Source organism: Nilaparvata lugens, chromosome 8 (assembly GCF_014356525.2).
Source record: "Nilaparvata lugens isolate BPH chromosome 8, ASM1435652v1, whole genome shotgun sequence".
Taxonomy (NCBI): domain Eukaryota; kingdom Metazoa; phylum Arthropoda; class Insecta; order Hemiptera; family Delphacidae; genus Nilaparvata; species Nilaparvata lugens.
The window spans coordinates 29,336,310-29,355,754 of NC_052511.1; the positions used below are offsets into that span (position 1 = coordinate 29,336,310).

General features: G+C 33.7%; 2 protein-coding genes across 3 annotated transcripts in view; one reads left to right on the forward strand and one right to left on the reverse strand.

Moving 5' to 3' along the window:
* LOC111043698 (nuclear protein localization protein 4 homolog) overlaps nt 1-19,445 on the reverse strand; it is a 101,420-nt gene that overhangs the window by 24,770 nt on the left and 57,205 nt on the right. Inside the window, exon 10 of the mRNA XM_022328717.2 lies at nt 19,211-19,371. Coding sequence (XP_022184409.2) covers nt 19,211-19,371 — 161 coding nt within the window. The remainder of the gene's footprint in view (nt 1-19,210; nt 19,372-19,445) is intronic.
* LOC111043699 lies at nt 2,162-15,527 on the forward strand. Of its 2 annotated transcripts, none has more exons than XM_022328718.2 (4): nt 2,162-2,481; nt 6,059-6,371; nt 11,143-11,301; nt 12,305-15,527. In XM_022328718.2, exons 2-4 carry the CDS (start codon nt 6,060-6,062, stop codon nt 13,508-13,510), a joined length of 1,677 nt encoding a protein of 558 aa, XP_022184410.1. In that variant the 5' UTR covers nt 2,162-2,481; nt 6,059; the 3' UTR covers nt 13,511-15,527. The 2 variants fall into 2 exon arrangements, with proteins under 2 accessions (XP_022184410.1, XP_022184411.1); XM_022328719.2 differs by having other exon boundaries at nt 2,168-2,536.

The following is a 19,445-nucleotide window of genomic DNA, read 5'->3' on the forward strand; positions in this document are numbered from 1 at the left end:
AATCCTTTGGAAACTGTCTGCACAATCAGGTACCTGGGTGTAGTATTCTCGATCTCTGGTCTTTTCCACCAGGCTGCCAAAGACATGAAGCGTAAAGCAGCATCAGCATCTGGATGTGTCCAGAGAATAGTAGTGGACTCCCGTTCCAGGTCTCATGGAGTTCGAGAGCAAAATTGTTTTATGCTATGGTAAAGTCTGTACTATTCTACAGCAGTTAATTATGAGCGCTTAGATACTGGCAACAGCTGGAGGTCGTTCAAACAAAGTTCATCAAGTCATCTTTCTATTAGCCAATCAGAACACCAGGCTATGTTGTCAGACTGGAAACAGGACGTCATCATCTTGTTTTCAATATTTTCAAATCAGCATTCAACTGGTGGCTTGAAATCCTGAATGTGAGCGAAAACAGAGCACCAAAGATGTGCTTCAGAAGACTACTTGCAACTGATGCAAATGAGAATAAAAATTACAATTGATTTCCATGAATACTGAAGCCATCGTTCTCCACTTGAAAGGTGTCAAATATACAATCAACCCTCAGGTACCTTGTCTACTGTGTGGTGACTTTGAAGCAGACGAAACGCTGGAGCACATTTTTCTACATTGTGATCTATATAGCGGTTTCAGACAAAAATATGAGGAAATACTCTCTGAATTGCCTAAACGACATTTTAAATATAAGTGATGGTCCGGAAATGAACGACGTCTTCAGTTTCGTGTGTCAAATGCTGATCTTTTGTGCTCTCAGAATAATATCATCATGGACTGTTGACATGCCAGCAATGATACCTTGGACTTTTTTATTTGAGTAGAAAGAATAATATGGAAACCTATATTAGTTTTGTTGTGAGAAAAACTGTCTCTGTTCATTTTTGTGGAACATTTTAAAAAACTTTGAAATCATACACTGTATAAAGCAATAAATAAATTCAAATTCAATATGATACTTGACAGTATTTTCAAGTAGGCTTATTCTTATAGTAGGATATATCGTATCACTCCACAAGACACTGCTTGTGATAGAAATTAATATTGAAGCACCTTCAATAGAGACCATTTTATTAATAGTATTGGCAAATCAAAAAATAAAAGTTCCTCTCCAGCTGGCATTTTTGAGAAAAGGAAAATAATTGCATTGGCACATTTCCAAAAATAATCCATACTGCACTAATTTCACCGATACGCTACTACCTGAACCAAGTTGGCCAATTTATTTTCAAATCACTTATAATGAATTGAACAATCGGAAAGCTGGATATATTTATTGTATAATCTCTTTATGTTTTGAGAGAAGATTTCTGAGGAATCGAAAGAAAATAAAAGAGAATAGTATGAACGAAATTAATAAGAAGGTAAGTATGTATGGTAAAAGCCTCTAATATGCTACTTATTGAAATATTGAAAAACATTTATTTTCAATAACCAGGATTATAATTGAACTTCATGAAAATATTGAGAAACTAGCAGGTAACCCGTGCTCTGCAAAATGGTGTAATTGACAACTCGACAATCTGAAAATTTGACCGAGTGGAATCTCGAAGAATTTAAAATAGGCCTATAACCATTCTCGGTAAATTAAGAATCTATATGCAAAATTTCAAGTTAATCAGTTCAGTGATGTTGCGTTATTCGCAAATTCCCTATCCCCTACATAAGCCGATTCTTTTCTTTATTAATAATAGGTACGGTATAGAACTTACTAAAAAATATATTGGTGCTTGTAGGTTTGATTTATTTGTTATGAATAAGATTTAATCATAAGAAATTTCAAAGATCAATACCGTATCATGCCATAGGTAGGTAGGCCTGGAGTAAGTTTTAATTGACAAAAAAGTGTTTTTTTTTTCTGAACAGAAGAACAGTGTTAATAATAGGCTACCGTACCTTACTACTTAAGCATACCATAATTAGTTAAAAACTACAATACCGTACTTGATCAATACTTCATTGTTTTTACCTTTATTGACTATTACAAGTGTTTGAATGTAACAACAGCAAATTAAGGTCAAAAGGATGTTCAATATTAGGTGAAATGAGATGTAGCAATTTGAATTTCTATACCGCCATAATGTTAGAAATCCAGTAAAAGCAACAACAAAATAGAACAAAACAACGCGGGAGTGATTAGTTGGCACTGTGGCCGCAAGGCAGCGCTAGCAGCACAATATTTTGATTTTCGAAGCAACAACAGTCTGTCCGTCCGCCATGCCAGAGTCGTCTACTGAAACAGTGAATATCATGATGTGGCAAGAAAGGATGTAGAGTTTTATATAGGAATTTATTTTTATTTTGCGTTCCCGTTTGCGATTTTTCCAGTATGTGATTTGTTTACGGCAAGATTGTGAAGTGACATCTCCCAGTGCTCAAAGTACCTTGATACGGTGACAAACCCGCGTTTGTTTTACAACGTAACAGCTCGTTCGCTACTACGTTGGGAGATTACTTAAATTACAAATTAACAACTGCAAATTGACGTTCAAGGTAGAGTTACAGTGTTGAATTCTGAAAATAAAATTAATACCTGTTATAATTACTCGTAAGTAATCGTATTTCAGTAAATCTTTTGTTTGACAACATTAGCCTATCAAGCTTTGGAACTGTCATTTGAAAATAAAAATGATACTCAATAAGAAACAAACTTACAATCCTCCAAAATTTGAATAAAATATTATCTGATTTGTCATTTTATTGATTAATTTCTTCAGTTCAGCTACTTTTTGAGTGTATTACAGTCACAAAGAAACGGTAGGCCTAACTGAAAGCTGTGATAAGGAGAATCGTAAGTGGAACCAAAACCGTAGGCTGGCTCAACACAACAGGCTAACTGGATGATCCCGCTTGATAACCTCTAGTCACTGGCTGTTCTTTCTTTCCGTAACATGAAAATAAATACACTAATACTACCGTTATTATTTATAATGTTTTAAAATATTCCTTTTATTTTTTTGATTAAGAACAGAAGCTTAATAACAAAATTTTTAACCTATATCTTTTGATTACAAATACTGATAACCAACATATCGTACAATACTTTGAACGTAATTCCAAAAATAATTATACCTATCAATAAGTTATTCAACTATAAACTAGTTTTACAACTAGAATGTGCAATGTTCAATATATTTTCTCTGATTTTCACTAAAACTACGTTAGGATGAACAAACTGTTTTGTTGTGATATTTATCAAATGTAAAAATTGCTTAATTCAGGAAAAGCTAATAGTATGATCACAATGAACAGTCAATTCAGCAAGTAATTAAAATTAACCTTAAAATTGCAAGTTTATAATATTTTTTAAAAATAAGATTGATTTTCAGAGAATAAAACGTTTATTGACGTTTTGAAGTTGAGGTTAGGAAACCCGTTAGTAAATAAAACATCATCGACTAGGTAACCTAGTTGATTTATAAGATAGCCTAAAGCCAATAAAAATGTCTATCATAGAAGCTAAAATCATTGCTATAATTTAATATTATATTTTATTGTGTATATTAGAAATTTTAACATACGTTAGTAATTTTGTACTGTAACTTACATTCCATAACTTATCAACGTTCAGAATGAATTCTCCAACAAAAAATAATCATGCTAAAATTAGTGAATAGGCCTAAAGATCAATTTAAATAGACAGCAGTTAATATACTAATATTGTAGAATATACTTGTGTAGGTATTTAAAGCCTAATAAGTTAAGGATCAATTAATTGGACCACATAGGCTAACCCTGATGTATGTTGTATTTTTAATAACACTATTGATGTCGTAGAAATTGAACTAGTATAGCCTAGTTGTATATTCTTAATTTTTTGTATTCTTTATCTAAAAATGACAATCAATTTTGTAGCTTGATTGATATTTTTCTATCATTTCACAAAGTAATTAAAATTAATGATGCAATATAAACAAGTGATGGCATAGGTCTAAAAGTGTAGGCTATGTTTGAAAGAAGAAACATTTTTCTTTTTTTTTTACATACTATGTAAAAATAGCAGGGGCTCCAATTTGATTCCCATTTGAATAAATTTTACAAATTAGTAATAACGTTTTTTTATAATTTTTTGCATTTAATCGTTCTATAGGCTAATATATAATAAGTTTCAACGTTCAAACTAATATCTTAGGCTATACGGTTGGCATAGAAGCTGAAGTTATCCACCAACGGACTAAATTAGTTTTCAATCATCCTTGAACTATGTAGATGCAAAAATTAAGATAATAATAAGAATGATCTTAGGACATATTGCTATAGTACAATATTGCACTATTGATCCTATTGCTATAGTGCACTTGTACTATTTGCATTACAGTCATTTTTTTATTAGATTCCAACAATTGGTAATAGTACCGTAAAGCCTTCAAATATAAAAGCAGTACTGCGGATCATTCGAAATGAGATTTAATTTATCTATAATAATATTATTGTAATATCATAATAGCAATCTGACTCTGATGCCTCTTAGTCCTGTGGTCTTCTAAAATTTTAATTTTTGGCTATTCGGGACAAAACTTCGTCTATTGAAGGTGGCTACTGTTTCTACAATAAACCCATGCCACAATAGCTGCATCAAAGTGTTTTGAGCAGTAATTTCACATGCATAGTAGATCAATGTAGATTGAGTTAATTTTGTGTTGAACATTTGAGTTAATGTTAAATATTTTTTATTAAAATCCGTATTTTGGTTAGTGCTGAAGAAAAGCCAATGTTTACTTACTGCACGTAGGTGTTAATTTTCAATAGAAATTCACGATTACCTTCTTATCTTTTCCAAATTACCGAGTCTACTATCGAAATTTTATATTAAGTAGATACTAGTTGCTTATTTATCATTTTGGCTATACAAGATTCATCATTTACCTAGCCAAACAACACAAACTATTAATAATAAAGCCTAAATAAATAGGTAACATTTATAAAAATAAATGAATAAGTAAATTAAGTAAATTGTTTTACGAAAGTTCTTCTAGTTAGGTACAATTAAAAATTATTCAGGGTGGAACAAACTCGAAATTCTCATACTGTATTCCTTCAATATTATCAGGCTACACGTTTTTCATTAATTTAAGAGGTGAATTTTTCTTGTACTTTTTATATAAATCATCTTAATTCAAAATTGTTATTGCAGTGAATAAATCTTCAGACTAGGAATTTATTCGATTTAAACGTCGCCTTATTTCCAACCATTCCATGTTTTTAAAATTTATGATTGAAGAACAGTTTTGTGGGTTCAGCCTGTTGTTTCTCTCCCAAGCATTTCTACAATTTTTGCTTGTTTGAACAGATAAATAAATTTGTGAAAGGAGGGATTAGGTTGTCCATTAATAGAATCTGTTGTTAAGCAATCATCTAAATTTCTAGTGCACAACTTCGAAATTATTCTAGTTGGGCCACTAGTTTGAACATATTTTAAAATACCGCTTGCCAAGTGCGTACAAATGACGACGAGCGCCAGAGTGAATATCTACCTGCCACCCTTCATTTAACCCGTATAAGCAACATATGAGAGTTTGGCGCTGGCATTACTCAAACACTACATAATCTACTCTATTATTACATTCTTTATTTTAACTATGCTTGGAAAATATTATTCATCGGATCATCGCCAATGTTTTTATCTGTTTGTATATTCAGTGCATTTTGTCTATTAGTTGTCTTATTTCATGGAAATTGAATTTGATTTCTTATATTGAAATTTGTATTTGTTTTTACAGTAACGAAGCTTAGTTCAATTTTAGAATCATGGTCAGAAAAATATTCATTCGTTTATATATTCACTTTTATTCACAAATTCATTTTATTTATTGTTCAAATAAGTGATGGAGCTCAGTTAAATTCTAGGACCATGTCCAGGAAAAATGAGAACACATTGAGTTTAGAATAGCCAAGCAAAATTAATGGGTAGAAGCAAAAACAATGAAGAAGTATTGATCATCTATTCTCTTCATCACTGCACTTGTCCATTTGATTAATACACTCACGTTCATATTAGATTTCATTCTATTTTATGCCAATTATATTCACGGTTATAGTCGATTTCATAGCAAATTTATTGAAATTTCAGAATGATGGAGCCAGTCGCCATGAAAGACCTGGAAGAACTGACAGTGTGTGGTTATTGCAAGCAGAAGTTTAACGACGTGGAAATGGTGCCAAAGCTGCTGAGCTGCAAGCACTACTTCTGCCTGAACTGCGTGCAGTCGATGATGAAGGGCCACGAGGTGTTCTGCGTCAACTGCTGGAAGCGCACCGAGCTGGCCGAGCAGGGCCCCGAGACACTGCAGACCTACAGCCCCATCCTCACGCTGTGCAACAACTTTGCCACTATCAAGATAGGCGCCAACGGCCACGCCAAACCGCCCGACAAAGACAGAAAGGTGAACAACCAACTAGTATTCCCTCAACAATAAACGAAATCAAACCACAGCTCCCGAATGTCACACTCCTATTTAAACAATAAGTTTGATGAAAAACTGCCCAAGAGATAGAGAAAGTTGAGCAGGGAACATCAGGACGAAATATAATTACAATACTGCAATTTGGTTCCGGCACATTTGCAGTGAAAGCTTCCCAAATGTCTTCCTGGCATTGGGAAGAAGTATTCCTAAAATTTGGGATCCCCAAAATTGGGTAATTCTAATATAGATTTGGGAATTCTTGTAATTCCCCAATCGAATTACATCAAGATCGATTCCTCAAGATGGTTCAACAATAAACGATTTCAGACTATCCTTCCCAAATGCCACCCTCTAATTTGAACTATAAATTTGACAAAAACTACTGAAGACAGAAAAACGAGCAAACAACAGGACCAAACATTATTGCTATACTTTGGTCGGCAGTACACGGAAAATGAAAGGTGCTTCCTCAATGTCTTACTACAATTGGAAAGAAATTGCTTAACAATAAACAAAGATTCACCCAGATGACTCAAATTCAAAAAATAAATTTGACATATTACGTATAAGAAAGGTAATCGATTTAGTCGGCAGTAAATAAGATAAGTAAAATGCTTCCCTAATATCTTCCAATAATTTGAAAGAAATATTCATCAAAACTATTATCCAAAATTTGTCCTCCAATTGAATAAGAAGTTATCATTCTATAATTCATAAGAAGATTCAACAATAAACGAAATTGAACTGTAGTTCAATTCAACAAAATCGCCCAAGAAAGACAGAAAGGTTAGCAGGCAACACTGCAATTTGGTTAGCAGTGAATAAAAAATGGACAGCCCTCCAATCGAATTTAATTTTCATACAAGATTCTTCAAGTATTTCAACATTGAACGAAATTGAACTGAACTTCCAAAAGTCACTCTCCAAATCAGACAATCATCGTCTTTATTCTTCATTTATGGGGTCGGCTCTTCAACTCAAGCTATACAAAAAAAGCCAAAGGATGGAGAAAAGTTTTTCTTGAGAGACAAAAGTGCTCCTGTAATTTAATCAGCAAGAGTAAAGATAAATAAATGAAATACAGTAATGAACAAAAATGATCCTTCTTCCTAAATCTTGCCCTCTCACTTGAAGGAATTGTAATAACTAACTGAAACATGAACTTTAAAAAATCTAAAACAGAAATAATAAGAGACTTGAGGCAACTATAAAACTTATTCCATTCCTCCCTTGCATACCATAAAACATCCGTGAGTGAGAGTCCCTCTTAATCTAGTAATGAAGAACTATTGATTCCAATGAAATTATTCCAAGGAAGAAAAATGCCGCAATAAAGATATCCATAACAACCCCAGTATCTTCTCACGTATGCTCGATTATGAACCTCATTACAATATCTTGCTTACATAAGCTGGATTCCCACACTAGTGACAGTGAAAATATAATTCCAATAAGTTCTTAAGGGATTATTTATATAGTTGCTTTGCCGAGCTGAATAGGACTATTCAAATTAGAACTCTTATATTTTAGAACTCTTATGTACGAATCCAGCTTTAATCTACTAATTCAATAAATAACTATGGTTTTTTTAATCTACCAATTTAATGAATAACAATAAGGTGGGCAAATAATCTAGTCATCCATTATAAATAGGTCTAATATTCTAAAATTTGTTAGGATTGTTTCAAATGGAACTTGTGCACTATATTAATATTGTAATACTCAATATTTTGGGTAGAATCCAAGAGTTTACAAAGTTTTTGCAACAATATTTATTTATTTAAAGTATTAAAACCCAATTCATAATTTCTGAATTTCAAATCATAGTCACCCTCATAACCTGTCGGTAAGCTTTTCACTCGTGAATAAATGATTTTGAATTTAAATTTACATTTTAGGCCCAGCGCAAACGGTGTGACTGTTTTACCAGTTCAGGTCTGAAATCAATTTGTTACTGAAACTAAACTTCAGTCCGCACACGAGTGTACCGGCACAAGGCCGGTTTTAAATCAGTTGCATCTATTTCCTCCCATGTACCTAAAATACTAGGTATTCTAGGTACCTTGATTTTCTCTTTTTGATATAGTGCAACTGGAGTCTGCAACGCAACTGCAAATGCCGGCCTACGGTTGTATGTGACTGATTTGAGACATGTCGAAAACTAGTTGTGTCGTTTGTGCCTTCCCGCTTGAATACATTGCCAAGGTTTCAGAACAGTTGCGTGCGCAAGCGGTCTGCAACTGTAATTGCAAAAAATCTAGTGTGGCGCACTCACACAACTTTCCTTGCCGTTATGAAAATTGATCACCTGACGCTATTGTAAACGCGCATCTCAAGTCTACTATTCAAAGATCTGAACCAGCTGGTGACAGGATAATAACGCTGGAGACACACGAGGTCTGCTATCTCTTCATAGTGAATGATCTAATAGAATGAACAGTTGCAAACAATTTGCAATTAAATGATCACATTTTCTCGAATTTCGAGCTTATTTTCAATTTTTGGTGAAAATGTTACTGAAAATTAATTGTAGAGATTTTCATGCTCAATCTTTTCCACCTGAAATTTTTTGTTTGAATTGTATCTGAAGCCTGATCATTGGGAATCTAAAATCAAACTTGGCATAGATGAGGCGAAGCTCCTGAAATTTTTACAGATATGAAACTTGTGGCAGTTGATAGAGCTTATCAATGACTATCTTAGGTATGAATTTGATCAAAATCGTTGGAGCCGTTTTCGAGAAAATCGCGAAAAATCCTGTTTTTTAAAACATTTTTGCCATTTTAGCCGCCATCTTGAATTGCATTTGATTGAAATTGTTCGTGTCGCATCCTTATATGGTAAGGACCTCAAGTTCCAAATTTCAAGTCATTCCGTTAATTGTGAGGTGAGATATCGTGTACACAGACGCACATACACACACACACACACACACACACATATATATATACAGACCAATACACAAAAACCACTTTTTAGGACTCAGGGGACCTTGAAACGTATAGAAATTTGGAAATTGGGGTACCTTAATTTTTTCGGAAAGCAATACTTTCCTTATCTAGGCTATGGTAATAGGGCAAGGAAAGTAAAAACAGTCACGCCTTGTGCACTGAGCCTTAGATGTAATGAAATCACATCTGTGGTTACATATGACTTTTTAACTTCAACATTAAACTTTGAAGAATTTGAGGAATAAAAAAAAAAATCTGGTGTGGCGTACTCACACAACTTTCCTTGCCGTTATGAAAATTGATCACCTGACGCTAGTGTTCACGAGTATCTCAAGTCTACTATTCTAAGATATGAGCCAGCTGGTGACAGGACAATAACGCTGGAAACACACGAGGTCTGCTATCTCTTCATAGTGAATGATTAAATAGAATCAACAGTTGCCAACAGTTTGCAATTGAATTATCACAATTTATCGAATTTCGAGCTTATTTCCATTTTTAGGTGAAAATGTTACTGAACATTAATTGTAGAGATTTTCATGCTCAATCCTTTCCACTTGAAATTTTTTGTTTGAATTGTATCTGAAGCCTGATCATTGGGAATCTAAAATCAAACTTGGCATAGATGAGGCGAAGCTCCTGAAATTTTTACAGATATGAAACTTGTGGCAGTTGATAGAGCTTATCAATGACTATCTTAGGTATGAATTTGATCAAAATCGTTGGAGCCGTTTTCGAGAAAATCGCGAAAAATCCTGTTTTTTAAAACATTTTTGCCATTTTAGCCGCCATCTTGAATTGCATTTGATTGAAATTGTAACACGTGTCGGACTCATAGTGTAAGGACCTTAAGTTACAAATTTCAAGTCCTTCCGTTGATTGGGAGACGAGATATCGTGTACACAGACGCAAACACACACCACACACACACACACACACACACACACCAATACCCAAAAACCACTTTTTTGACTCAGGGGACCTTGAAACGTATAGAAATTCAGAAATTGGGGTACCTTATTTTTTTCGGAAAGCGATACTTTCCTTACCTATGTTAATAGGGCAAGGAAAGTAAAAATCATAATTAAATAAAATTTCAATTCAGTTATAAGCTATATTTATAGCTTATAAGCAAAATAAGCTATATATTTTCTCTATGGTTTTATGGAGTAGACGAATAAATTGGAAATGAAATTAATTTATAACAGTGGCATACTAACTAGCTGGCATATTTCAGTTGAATATTAATCTATTGGATTAACAGGAACCGATAGGAATATTCTACATGAAGACACATCACTAACTTTTATGTTCTATGAAATTATGTATGAAGCCTGATGGTAACAATATTATCCATTTCTTCCGTGATATAACCTCTATAACCGTGATATGAATAAAAAATTCAAATTAATTCCATTAGCCATTTCTAGTAGAATATCGAGATTATGAAAATGTCAACGTTGCAACCTTAGGTCAGTCAGCCCTAAAGCATTGAGATCAGTTGCAAACTGCAAAAATTTTCAATAGAAATTATCATGAAACGTGATTTTTATTCATTTGACAGACTAGGTTTTCCAACGTTGCTCTAGTTATGGCATTGCAAGATTTGGCTGTGCTGATAGGCAATATCATAGGATATACAATTTATTACAAACATTAAAGATATTCACTCTACATAAATGATGAGTATCAAACATAGTACTGAAAAACATTTTACTGAACAAGAAAGCCTTTTCAAAAAACCCAGTACCTATCCATTCAAAACAGGATTCTTACAAAATGTTAATTTGTTTTTGAAGTTGGTGCCGAGCGAAAACTGTCACACACATGGTATGCCACTAGCGTTATGGTGTCACACGTGCTGTGCGGCCATATGTCGAGCGTGTGCCACACAGGCAGAACATCCCAGTCACCAGATCAAGTCGCAGAACGAAGCCAAGGAACAGTTAGCCTCTGAGGTGAGAAGAATAAGTGGCCATTCGAAATAAAAATTATTCTGCAAATTCAAGTTTGTTTATTCAAATTTCAATTTAGCTTATTTTTACAAAAATTATTTTTAATGTGCATTTTATCCACCCTGAACAAAATAAGCAAGATTGAATTTGAAAAAATAATCCCTTGAATGACTGTAATAGCTAATTTCCTATAATTGAGAAACTTTGAAAAATTAAAATTCTTCACAGAATCAAATGACAAATGTGTAATCATAATAAGAATGACTGAAGTACAGTACTGGATTGAAATACGAGGGGGTTTAAAAAATTTCAAATTCAGGTTTGGTCATCAAAGTTCTTAGGAGTCAGATAAATATGGATTACAGAAACTTCAAATGCAACCAAGCAACAATTTATTGTGCTTTCAATGTGATGAAACAATATCAAAGTGATTGGCGTCCCTCAGACACAACAGTAATCTGTTTCATAATTTGTAATTATTCAACCATATTATCCAACTAACGAACCCACCTTGATAAACTGATTAGCTCATCTTATTCAGCAGTTTATGGAGTAGTGGTTGATTTTTAATATTATTCATATGAAATAAACTTTTTGTGTTCCAGTAAAGATGATACTGTCGGTTGATATCTTTGAATAGAAATACTTGAAATTGTCATCCACTCATTTATTACAATTATGAGTAACTAGTTTTTTGTTGTTACAATATTGATTAACTTTTAATTTCTATTAATTTTAAAAATAATAATTGGTTATGAATTGTCGTTAATAATATTATAATTCTAGGGAATTGATGAAACAATAAGTTAATGGAATTATATGTTATTGGACAGTTAATAAAGTTGAGTGTTGTAAGTAAATGTAGTATGTTTTTAATAAAATGAATTTTTAAAATTAAGAAGTTTAGAAAGTAGTCTCTTGAATATTGTAAAGTTTAATCAATTGATTAGCAATGAATAATGATAAAATCCCAATATAATAATTAATAATGTATGATGATTGACAGGTGCAACTAGAACTGCTGGCAGTTGGAAAAATGTTGGGGGAAGTACAGAGGCTAGCCATGCAACAGCGCCAGTTCCTATTGAAAGTATTGGAGGCGTGCATAACACTCAAGACACATGTGGAGACTGACCTGCAGAACGGCTGGCTGCACATGCCCGAGGTGAACGAAGCACGCGAAACACTGGCCAAGGCCCGAGTGGGACTCGCCCATCTCGAGAACCCCGGCGAGGCTCAAGCACTCTTCACATCACTATCACTAGAGAAGCAGCGATTACAGGCCAAGTACCAAGAAATGTTCCTCCAGTGCCAGCTAGACGACCTTATAGGCAATTCAGGTGTGGTTTTTGACTTTGCTTTACTCAAACAGGCTGTATCAAACATACATGCGCTGGATTCCCCTGTGAATCAGCCCGCGAATAGGAACCATGTGGCTGCGACTCACAACCCAATCCTTTTCCTTGCCAACTATTGCATGTCGCAGCTGTACTCACGCCATGTGCTGTCCAAACAGCAGCAACAACAACAGCATCTGCAGCACAATGGGACAGTGGAGTATGTGGTGAAGCAGCAGCAGGTGTTGACACAGACACAGGCACCTCAGGTGCAGGCGCCTCCTCCGCAATACGTGCAGGAGCCAATGGGAGCCATGGTGGCCGTGCAAACTGCGCCCCAACCACAAGTGGTCACCCTCAACGTGCGACCTCCCTCCAGTCAGTTCCTCTACTTTTTCAACATCGACGTCAACGGAACTCCCCACGGCCGCATGGTCATCGAAACGCGGCCAGATGCAGCACCCAAAATGGCAAAGAATTTCGCTGTCCTAACCACCGGCGAAATGGGCTACTGCTACAAAGGCTGTGCCATTTTCCAGTGCTGGGAAGGTGAGTCAGTCATAACAGGCGATTTCGAACTGAACAACGGTCGCGGAGGACGGTCTATATATGAGGAAGGCTACTTCATGCCTGATGACACCAAGTTCCCAGCAGTAAGAGGTGCGGTCGGGATGAGGCGCACTCAGAAGCGACACGACAACTTGGGCATGGTTGGGTCACAGTTCCGTGTCATACTTCAAGAAATGCGCGGTTTCACCGCCATATTTGGACATGTAGTTGAGGGCCTCGACCTAGTTGAAAAGATTGCCACATTCGGAGATCAAACTGGAAAGCCAACCAAGACTGTAGTAATAACTAATTGCGGAAAGCTTTGAGCTGTTGTTGCTGCTACTGCTATTCTAATTCTATTATCTAGTAAACCGAAAAGAGACTACAATCATTCAAACATGGAAATGCTAATCATTTTTGCATTCATTATTCTGTAGAGTGTTGACAATAATTTACTCTGATTTAGAAAATAAGCTGCATGTAATATTGGCCAATATTATTCAAGACACAAGTGGAGATTGACTCAAAGCATATTGATATAAATGACATGAGTTTCTCATAAAAATGAAACTACAAACATTGAACTGTAATAATAAAAACAGAGCTTTATATGAATTTCTTGAAATTGTACTAGTCATGAATTAATATTGATATTTAATATTATATTTGATACATGCATTGAATTCAGCACCCAACACACATCACATTTGACATGCCAACACTCTACAGAATAGAGCATTTTTGCGTTTGGGATTGTATAATAATCGACCAAACTTGTAAAACATTGTAGCTATACAAAATATATGTTATACAATGAATGAAAATTATTGAACAAAAATGTCAATTTGTTGAATAATATATATTATAATATTAATATATCTCTATTTTAAACAGATTAAATTGTTTTTTCTCAGATGCATTTACAGAAAAATAACGCTGAGAGGAAATAAATAATATTTCGTATCATAGATATTTTAAAAATTATATTTTGAACGCTGATGTATTTTAAATCGATCATTGATCAATAAATTATATAATTTATCCAATCGAATTACTCATTTACTGTAGAACCAATCTTTTATATTATTATTATTATTGTTTCTCCCCATATTATTAGTTCATCATAATATAAAAGTATTAAATATATTATTTTCATGATAAGAAGTGAATTTGATTAATGAATTCAACTGGGAATAAGGTTGTGTATTTGAAATAGCACTCTTATTCAGTTTTGAACATTGTAAAATATGCTATCACTAAATTATTGTAAACATAAATGCATAATATATATATAATACATTAGCCTATTAGATAAAGCTGGTTCTGCTGCTTGTGTGTTAGATTTAGAAGAAAGCGTTTTCTGGTAAATCAATGTTGCTGGTTAAATGTTTAGTTTTGAGAGTTCGAAATTGACCATACCTGAAAGTTAGAGACCAGTTCTATTATTTCTCAGACCGAAAAAGTACAAGGCCTAAGCAAAGGAATCCCACTTAGCTTTAGTACAAAAGAACCTATAAATGTGAAATTATTTTTCCATGTATGTAAAATTTTCCCTGTAACACATTTTCATAAACTCTTCTGAAAATTGAGAGTTTGTTAGATTTTTTGTAAACGTGGCATTATTCGTAAAATATACATATTTTAATTGAAATTAAAATAGACGGACAAACGGGAAATTGTGAAAATATTTTTCAACTAAATTGGATCCTTTTTTAAGGTTCAATTCTATTTTTTTAAAACGACAAAGAGAACCACCGAAGTACAATGAGTAGTTCGGGTATTACGAGAGCCCTCCTTTATGTATTCCACATTATTATCTGTAGAACTTGAGGTCGATTTTTTCATCATCATCGGAGCTTGAATGTATAATCTTTCTATTTACTCTCTGATTGATAGGATCTGTACTGTATCAATTCTCAAATATATATTATGTAGGTATAACAAAAAAGCGAGAACAAGGTAAACAATGTATTTTTGTTCTGTTTTCAACGATCGTATACTGTTACCAAATGCCAATGCCCCCGAAACAGATTGAACTTGCTGACGTACGCGTATTTGTGAGGCCTGAAGAATGATTATTATTATTATTATTACTATCATCATATTATAATCGAAAAGTCTTGTGTAATTATAAGTTTAAGATTAAACAAAATTATATTCAAAGCGGTCATTATTATTATTATTACAATAACGTACAGTCATTAAATGACACATAATAATATATACATATATATTTTATGCTACAATCATCGATAGAATCTCTGCAGAGGTGAATGAAAAATGAAATCAAAATAGAAAAACTTCAAAATCCAAAATATTTTGTTGAATACCATATTGAAACTATTATACCTAGGTAGATTATTCTCTGTTGGTTTTCAATTATGAAATTTTTCTCAAATCTTCAAAATAAGAAGCGCAGATAAAGTAATTGAATATTTTTGAAAATAGAAACTGTTCTAAAAATATTTAATTTTGGATTACAGTTAAATTATAATAGGCTAATCTAATTCGTTTGTTGATGTTGATGGGTAAATTTCCAGACGTTGGAAAATCTTATCTTTACAAATCCATAGGAATTAGTTGTGATGCATGAGTATCGTATTAATTTGCAGTGTATAAATATTTATATATTAAGAAAAAAGTGATATCTAATGATTTGGTTTAAATGGAAAGTTTATAAAATAACAACATTTAGAAGATTGTATTTTGTGAATAGATTCTTCAGTTATTGTAACAAATTCTGGAACATTCATAGATACATTTGTATATATTTTCCAATATTATTTACATGAAGAAAATAATTTTATGCTTGTGAAATATACCCTCTTGAAATGACTAACACTTGAGTGTCAATCATTTAAGAATCTAGGATAAATTTACAGTATTTTCATTCGAATGAAAATGCAAGTTCAAATCTTATCAAATCGCAATACAACTAGCCTTAAAATTTCTGATCTATTTACATATTTGGTGTTTTATGTTAATAAGATTAAAAGATGTTTACAGTTAATAAGAACACTGCTTCACATTCATCAACTTGATAAAAAAGAATTTGTGCCTTATAGTGTTTGTTGTAGCTATGATTTCATGATTTTAGATTTGGTTTCAAACCAAATTTTTGTGTCGTAGTCGTTGTCATAATAATTTAGTTTCAAGAGGGGAAACAAGAATACTGTCATATTTTTCTGTGAAACATTTTTGTATCATAATATTGTGAACTTGCATTTATATTTACAAAATAGCAAGACCTTTAGACACCAAATTATCGAACCTATTGTTGAAATCCTCAATGCAATACAATTCTATCGATGTGTATGATAAATAAATGTTTAATCTCGAAAATAAATGTTTCCTAAGTTGAAAAGACTTGTTATTTGTTGATCTAAGTCCTTTTTCAAGTGCATGAATGCTTTTTATCTATTCATATTAATGATATAATTCACATGATAGCGACCGTGGGTTGAGAGTTCTCTTGCTCCCGTAGCCGTCAGAGCGAATAGCAGAAGGCTCAAATTTTATATTACATCGCAGTTCGTGAGCATTGAATGATTCAATAAAATGCTTCTCCAGCTAACGAGGTTACCAATGATTACTTGAATATTTTTAATCAGAGGTATACTATTCATAATAATTTTATTAATCAATGAAATAGAGTTAAAATAGTATGGAACTTTAATTAGAGGTACTATTCTATATTAATAATAAATTTATCAAGGATAGCATTGATTACAAGGCAAGGTAAAAAACGACATGCTTCCGCCCAACTCTATTCATTTTCCAATTAATGAACAAAAATGAGATAAAAAATATAAATCCAAATCTCTGAAACCTAAAACAACATTTAAAATAATAAATTAAACATTAAAGCGACTACATATTCAATCTGAAAACGTTTATTGGAAACAAAAAACTTCTTGGAACAATTTATCAAAAACTTGTCAAGTCAAAAACCATTTCGAATATTTCAAGTCGACTGAAAACAATAAATGAATTGAAACATTGAGCCATATCGAATACTTCAACTGGAGGATGACTGAAACGTGCTCTCTACCACCCAACCATAACTATTTATTCAGCAACATAATTGAATAACAAATTTCTACATCAGAAACGTCTAGATGACATCATCTAGATGAAAGTGTCATCAACAAAAATAACTGAACCCAAACAAATTAAATTCTCAATGAAATTGAAATAACAGAAGTAATTTGAGAAAAGAAAGTTTTTGTTATGATTACGCACAGCATCATCAACAATCAATATAAATTTTCAACTACTGTACAGTATTTTAAAAGAAACCTCGTATTTCTCGAACTTGAAGGTGACGAACGAAAAGACTCGCACATTTTATTGCATGCTTTCATACACGGTTTTTGACAATCATGCCCACATGCATCAGTAATGTTTAGGAAGAAACATCTTTTTTTCTTTTTTCCTTTCTTTATCTTAATATGGAGAAGTTCCACAATATCTCTGATAAAAGTGTTAAATTTAGGAAGAAAGTTGTGATTGTCAGGCGTGACCAGGAGAGTAGTGACAACGACAACTTGTCAAAGATGGACATTCACACCGGACCATCAGCAAGTGGTTTTTAAAAATAGCTCACAATTAAAAAATAAAAATGGAAATTTAATTTTGAAATAATCGTGCAATTTAATAGTTTTCAAACCAATTATAAACTCACTGCTTATGATCAAGTCTATTTCAAAGATAATTTAATGTATATGAGCTAGTGTTAATACTTATTCTTACTTTTCACTTCTTGAGAATCGTGGTCGACAGGGAGAGTGGACATTACAGTCCCAACTCTATCGTTAACAAATAAAAATCAATACAACTGGAGCTATAATCTATAATATAGTCAAGGAAAGAATCGTCTAACTTATGTACAGGATAGGAATGACAAGTCATCATGTCTGAACTACGAACTGATTAGCTTAAAATTTTGCACATAGATTCTTAATATACCGAGGATGTTTATAGGCCTATTTTAAATACTTCAAGTTTTCAGTTTGTGAAGTTTTCAATTTTCAGACTCTTTCGGAGGATGGGTAATCTGCTAGTAAAAAAAGTGATTTTGAAGTTCTCATATATCTATTAGCGAAGCTTCTCTTGATGAGCCACCCTTAACCTAGCGCCGCAGTGCAGGATGGTTTCTCACAGCTTGGAGTTGTTGTCATTTGAGATGAGTGTCTGGCTTGGAAATGTTTCGGCCGCATTGCAGGATGACCGTTAACAGTTGCCGGAAGATCAACAGCTGGGTTTTTTTTTTTGTTATTTTTCGTGACAGAGAAATGCTGTTTGCCGATTCGTTCTCAGAAACCCCAAGTTTAGCCTGAAGGCTCAGAATGTCAACAATATTTTTAAATAATTAAAAATCATTATGAAAAGTCATTAAAATGGTAGTACACTACGTTTCTGGAAACTTTTTACTGGTGACTGGAGTTATTATTGACACACAAAAATAAAAATAGTCGTGAGAAAGAAAACTGCTGATGAACGCGAATAAGACCGTCACTCCATTGTTCTATTGTCTCGGCTGCTTGGCTGAGCCTGGCTGGAGGGATCAAATAACCGACTGGATTGATCTTTCGTCTGTCCACCAGGCGGAACTACGCCGACCATTGCTGGGTGGAAGATGTTACTGCGGCCGCTCGCATTCCCACCAACGCTGCTATTACTTGCTGTCTCAGCGCCTAGTCCGAGTCAGATAAGTATCCAGCCTGCACTGCGGAGCTAGGTTTACAACGGGAGAGCCGAGAGCAAGGCAATTATCTAACGTGTACAATAATCAGCCTACACAATATGTTTACACAACAAAGACAACCTACACTAGATTATGAATTATACTTGATTCTTTATTCTTATCATTGGAATGGTTAGGAGAGGAAATGGAAAGCATTGACCTATTTCTTAAGAGACCTTCTCTTGCTTCTTCATGCAACTGAAGATGAATGAGAAAATTGATAAGAATTTGAATAATAGGAAAGTTGTTAGTAAGTGCGTGCTTGGTGAGACGTGCATACCTTGTAATAGACGTCCGGCACAAACTGCTTGTCTGTTGATTGCTTTATGTAGCCCAGTTCGGCAGCATCCCTGGTGGGAATGAGGCACTCGTCCCTCACCAACGCCATGCACTGGTTCGACACCTGGTAGCCCTCCATGTGCACCTGATTTGTCTTATCACCTGATTCAAAAACATAAACCAGTTACATAAATAATTTACAACACTTCAAGCCACATTCACACCAGAGTTGTAAC

Coding starts and splice junctions, on each gene's coding strand:
- LOC111043699 (XM_022328718.2), top strand. CDS start 6,060: ATGATGGAGCCAGTCGCCATGAAAGACCTGGAAGAACTGACAGTGTGT. Junction 6,372..11,142: donor CGCCCGACAAAGACAGAAAG/GTGAACAACCAA, acceptor TTGTTTTTGAAG/TTGGTGCCGAGCGAAAACTG. Junction 11,302..12,304: donor AGGAACAGTTAGCCTCTGAG/GTGAGAAGAATA, acceptor GATGATTGACAG/GTGCAACTAGAACTGCTGGC.